Source organism: Brachyistius frenatus, unplaced genomic scaffold (assembly GCF_029030835.1).
Source record: "Brachyistius frenatus isolate BFR_SWC_R1_liver_20210118 unplaced genomic scaffold, ASM2903083v1 Contig_164, whole genome shotgun sequence".
NCBI classification, from domain to species: Eukaryota; Metazoa; Chordata; class Actinopteri; family Embiotocidae; genus Brachyistius; species Brachyistius frenatus.
The window spans coordinates 276,682-282,500 of NW_027210763.1; the positions used below are offsets into that span (position 1 = coordinate 276,682).

Consider the following 5,819-nt stretch of genomic DNA (forward strand, 5'->3'; position numbering starts at 1 on the left):
TTCTTGGGGAACGCTGCATTTATTTTGTTTTTCCACATACATAAAACCATATGTGCACCGTAGCCAAAAAAAATGCTCCTATTTACAAAAAAAAAGAAGAAATAAATCAATATACACAAAATAATTATAATACAAGAAAAGAAATCCTTCAGTAATCCGTACGACAACGACAGCAAGTACGAACGAAACAGAGGTTGTTTTTTTTTCTCGTGACACTTTTGTCAAGTGTTTGTGCAGAAATTCTTTTCTTACAAGGAGATGAAAGTGTTTGTATTTTACAAAACTCAGATGCACATGAAATATGCAGGCTGCAGGGATAAAAAAATAATAATAAACAAAATCAGTGAAACCTTGTTTTTACTCACCGCACTGTTTCTTATGTTCAGTGCATTGAATTTTTAGCTATGAAACATTAATTACAAATGAAAATCTTCGCGATTTCAAACTGAACTCCACCAAATCGAAAGTGTTTGTTCCCGTCGGAACTCACGAAGCATCTCGGAACAAAACAAAAACAAAATGCCGATGCAGAACTTTCGAGACACAAAAGTCGGTCAGTGACCCAAAACATCGAAGTGTCGTCGACGGAGACAGAATCAGAGCAGCAGGTTTCAAACCTCAGAGATCGTCCAGAAAACTAGCAGCGACAGAAAAACAAGATTAGTGAAGGACAGCGTGTGGTCAAAATTCACTGCAGTGGGAAACCATCAGAAAATAACAAACAAAAACTTTTGATGGACTAAAAACACAGTTTACAACCTTTGTGAGGAGAATCAGCGCTGAATTAAACCAGGAGATGGAAACGGGCGGACTCATTTAAGAAATAGATTAATAACTGAAGTGCACACAGTTCGCTGCATCTTAAATAAAACGACCCGTCAAAAAACCCCTCAAAGTGTTTCCTTAATGCGGTCAGGATTATATGTGATTTCCTGCTTGTTTGCCAAACAACTACAGATCTGATGGGAGATTTCTGTTGAATGTTAAAGGTCCTGTATCGTAGAAATTCAGATGTCCGCTTCTTCTTGGATTATAAATCAGGTCTCGGTGGTAGAAATACTGTCAAAGTGTCAAAAACGCTCAGTCGGGAGGTTTGTGATGTCACAGAGTCACGCTCATGTCGTGTGTATGTATATATACACATATATATATATTTATATATATCCACACTCGGAGCAAGCACACGGTCCAAATGTTTATGTGGAAGAAAACACGCATGATGAAGGCTAACGAGAGAGAAGCTCCGATTTTTCGGTACTTAAATTAACAAAACAATATCCTCTTAAAACTGCACATGAAACGACAGGAAAGCTGTGAGATAGAGGACCTTTAACAACGCTGAAGCTAACGATCTCCTCCGGACTCTCCGACAAAAAACACTGGAATGAAAACGAAGCTCTTAACTCTCTCCGGTTGTTCGAAGACTCCAAACGGATCGAACTGTCGACCGACGTCCGAGTTCGGCGAACCGGTTGTTTTTCTTTCCGCCCGGACGAACAGAAGAAGCGCAGAAGCAAGAAAAACCGAAAAGAGGACAACATGCAGAACCTGCCGGTGTTTTAGCGACGCGAGTCGCTGGACCCACGTTCATGGAAACTCGAGACTCTGGTCGGGGAGTTGCAGTGATTTATTACCGGCTGAGTTCAGACGATCCGGTTCTGTGAAGCTCGTCTTCATCGATGTGAAAGCAAAAGATCCCCGAAAAAAAAAAAGAAAAAAGAAGAAGAGATGCTCGATCTTTAGCCGGGAGGTCAAATAAATTATTGTGATGCCGACGTGGGCGAGTTCATCCCAGCAGGAGCCCCGACAGGGCGTTCAGGTCCCTCATGTACGGGTTGTCGCTGAGGATGCGGTCGATCCGCTGCTTCTGGTCGGGGAAGATGTCGTACAGCTTCCGCTTCAGCTCCGACGTCTCCCCCGGCGACCGCTGAGGGGGCGGCGAGGGCGAGGGCGACGGCGAGCGGCGGGGCGGGTGCCACTCGGGCGGGCCGGAGTGCGGCCAGTGCGTGGTGGGGGGCAGCAGGGAGGCGGGGGCGCGGAGAGCCGAGTGCAGCGCCTGGACGAAGACGGGCTGCTGCTGGGAGGACGGCCGGAAGTCGGGGGGTCTCAGAGGGGGGGGAGTGGGCGGAGCTCGCCTGATGGGAGGAGACAGACACGTGATTGGACGAAAACAAGAAGTCCCAAAAAGGACGGAGATCGTCAGCTTTTCTTTTTTTGGCGCCTAAATTCATTCACGAGTTCTGAGAAAAACACACCTGTTGTTTTTACGCAGGAAGATGTCAAGGTGAGGTCCGTGTTTCCCCAGAGGGTCGTCGGGGATCATGAAGTGGTCCTCCACGAACGTAAACTGAAGCAACCTGCCGGTCGCAGACAAAGACAGACGGGACTCGTGTTTAAAAGAACATCACTTCTAATTCCCTGCAGAGAATTAACACGTTTAAAGACGACAAATTTAGTTTATAGCCAGTTTTTTAAAATCAGGTTTTTTCAAGAAAAGCTGTTTCAGTTTGGTAAAAATGATAAAGGGAATAGAGAAAGGGTTTTAGCTGCTGCAGTTTTCAAGCAACAGTTGCAATATATGAGTTTTCTTAAGGAAGAAAAAAAAGAGCGAGGTTAACAATAGTTCATAAGCTGACGTCGATATTAAATCACGGCTTCCCTGAAAATGACGATATATGATTAAATTCTTGAAAACAAAATGTGCTGGTGAGGTTTAACGGCGTGGAGCGTGTTTGAAAATACAAAACTAAGTAGTTTCCAGTTTTAAAAACAACCAGCAGAGGGCGCCAGCAGCTCACACATCAGACATGGAGCTGATTAATCCACATTTTAAAAGACTTACGGTTATCAAAACTTGCAAACATTCTTCGTTATCATTGATCGACATGAAATCTAATATTTTGGACATTTATGTAATTTTTAACATTTTTTTAATCTATTTGTGTCATAAATATGTTATTATGTGAACGAGAGCACATAAGCATAACAATAAGGTAAAGAAACGTCTAAGAGTTCTGTCATTTTCCATGTAAAAAAAAAACAAAAATCTAAAAGAACAAACTTAAAAAAAGAAAAGCGAAGTGTCTCAACATTTTTATTGTGTTAGGAGTTTTGAATACGTTTCAACAAAAATCAACCTTTACATTAGCATTTTGGGTGGAAAAACTTTTCTTATTGACATTAATTTTGCTCTTCGGGTTCAGTTTCTTCTTTCGACACTAAATGTAAATAAAGCGTCTGTAAATAGAAGCTGAGTGACAGTTTGTCCTCCAGCTGCCGCTCCGGACTTTCCCGCCTGACGCCGTGTGAACGTTTCACATTAAAAAAAAAACAACACAAAAAAACACGCTCACCTCTCCTGGATGATCTTCCGCCAGGTGTCGGAGGTGTTGACGAAGTCCCTCAGGTTGTCGTTGGTTACGATGATGCCGTCTGTTTTCTCGGCGAGGTGGAGCAGGAACCTGAGAAGAAGAAGAGAGAGAGGGTGTGGAGCAGGATTTTCCCAGAGTTCAAAGGTCAAAAGCTCGTTCCCAGCTCGGGCTGCTGAAGGGGAATCCATAAAGTCCAAGGAACAGCTGAGGTGCTGAGTCAGCACGACTTGGTACAAAACGATGACCTCGTTTACTCATCTCATCTCATCTCATCTCATCTCATCTCATCTCATCTCATCTCATCTCATCTCATCTCATCTCCAAAACAAATTAGAATTTTTTTTTTTCTTTTTTGCGACTTGCAATTTTTTCGAATTCCTGCAAAATTTGCCCCAAAATAAAAACAACTTTTAGGTCATAACATACCATCTATTTATCTGTCCTGCAGTCAGTGAGCTACACACACACACCAAAATGTCCCCAAATTGTTTTAAAAAAGAGCAGTTTAATCACCTGCCGGTCGACGACTGAAACTCTCACAACATATGAAGCATTAAACTCCTCAGAAATAAAATCGGATTCCATCAAAAGGTTTCCGCTTGTTTTACCTGTCGTCGTGCGACGAGATGCGCTGCCCGCACACTTCTCTGGAGGGCGTGAAGGAAAGCAGCCGCAGGTCCTCCAGCTGGTTCAGGAAATGCTGCTCTGTAGTCAGAGAACAGGTCTGTTGGTGTTACGAGGTCAAACAGAGGAAGAGACCTCACACACACGTCGGTTCACACAACCGCCGGAGAAAAGTCACCCGGAGACCGTTTGGAAAATAACTCGGCAGGTGATTGGATGAGCCAACCTGTCAATCACTTATAGCAACCTATCAGATCAGCGTCGTCACGTTCGACGTCGTCCCGCGGCAGCAGGAAGGTCGTCGGACAGACCGTCGGACACAACGCGGCGACGGTCACTTTACGTTCACGTACCCGTCGTGAGTCGGTCTCTCTTCTGACGCCACTGAGGGACGAACACCGTGATCTCCCGGTGACCCCGCCTCCAGAACGTCTCCACGGCCAGAGCGATGCCGCGGCAGGAGAAGAACCGGTTGAGGCCGTGACTGGAGAGAGGAAGAGGAGGAGGAGGAGGAAGAGGAGACACAGTGAGATGTGGACTGAACTACAGCAAACCGTGACTGTTTGTGTGATGAAACATTATATAAAAAGACATAAATGTGGTCCAGGTAGAAAAAACATTTTTGATTTGATTTCTAATTTGCGTTTCTTTCTGTATCATGTAAAACAAGACCAAAAAAACTAAAGAAAAACTTACTGAAACTGAATGTTTAAATTCAAAAACTGCAAAGAGAGAATTTTCATCTCAATTCGAAGGAAGAAAAATTCTCCTTTTATGTTGACAGCGAGTGATTTAATTCAGATTTAGCAGGTGAATTATGGAGTCAGAAAAACAACATGAAATATTTACAGAAAAAATAAATAAATACATAACTGAGCAAATAAATTACGGCTCCGAATACGGAAATCTATTCAAGTTAAAATGATGCGAGGGGCTGAATATTTCAGATAAAAACTTCTTCCAGAAGCAACAGAAGTAATTTACAAACTTGGAAAAACAAACCTCCAAACACACACAAACAAAACGCAACTCGCACCGGCGGCTGACCCAGATCGTCGGCGGTGACGTGCACGACCTGTGTGCACACGTCAGACACAACAAGTGTGTAGCCGGGACACAAAACCGCACGGCAACCCGAACAATGAGCTGCGGCGGAGATGAGAAAAACTCCCCGAGAGCCGCCGCGGCGAGCAGGAAGCTGCTGAAAAAAAAACTGCCCTCTGTTTTTGCTGTTTGTCCGTTGTTGTTGTTGTTGTTTTTCTAAGTTGCAACTTTCTTCTATTTCAAGTACTGATATTTTAGCTTTTCTTTAATTGCATTTTGTTGAGTTTTCTATAAAATATACACAAAATAAAAGAACAACAACAACAACAACAACCTGCCATTAATCAGCTGCTGCTGCGCCCCTAAAATCCGGTCTGACCACAACAAAACAAAACAAGCTTTCACGGGACGTCCGGAGCTGCAGCTGGAAGAACTGGAGTTTTTCTTTCAGAAAACTTTGTCCATCATGACGGCCGAGACTCGAGCGTCTGACCCGAGTTCATCTTCAGGTTGTTTGTGTACAAGTGCTTAAATGGACTTCACAACTTTAATTTATTCAAACTGTCATTTTCAGATCAGGCAGATCACTTCATTTCAATTCTATTATTTCCTGAGTGTTTAATTGCTGCTCACATTTACAATCTTTTTGGTTTAATATTGTTTTTAACTTCTTTTTAATAACTTGCGTGGTTTTTAATGGCTTCATTACAGCACTTTGTTTATCTTTTGTTGTGTTTAAATGTGCTTCGTACACAAACTGACTTCGCTAGATATTAAAAT

General features: G+C 43.0%; 1 protein-coding gene across 1 annotated transcript in view; it reads right to left on the reverse strand.

Annotated features, from left to right (window-relative positions):
• The window catches only part of n4bp1 (nedd4 binding protein 1), an 18,232-nt gene continuing 12,413 nt past the window's right edge, over positions 1–5,819 (reverse strand). The window contains exons 8-12 of the mRNA XM_069716894.1: positions 4,349–4,479; positions 3,980–4,076; positions 3,354–3,461; positions 2,256–2,357; positions 1–2,135 (exon numbers count right to left, since the gene is read on the reverse strand). Of these exons, the coding sequence (XP_069572995.1) occupies positions 1,787–2,135; positions 2,256–2,357; positions 3,354–3,461; positions 3,980–4,076; positions 4,349–4,479 (787 nt within the window). The 3' untranslated portion in view covers positions 1–1,786. The remainder of the gene's footprint in view (positions 2,136–2,255; positions 2,358–3,353; positions 3,462–3,979; positions 4,077–4,348; positions 4,480–5,819) is intronic.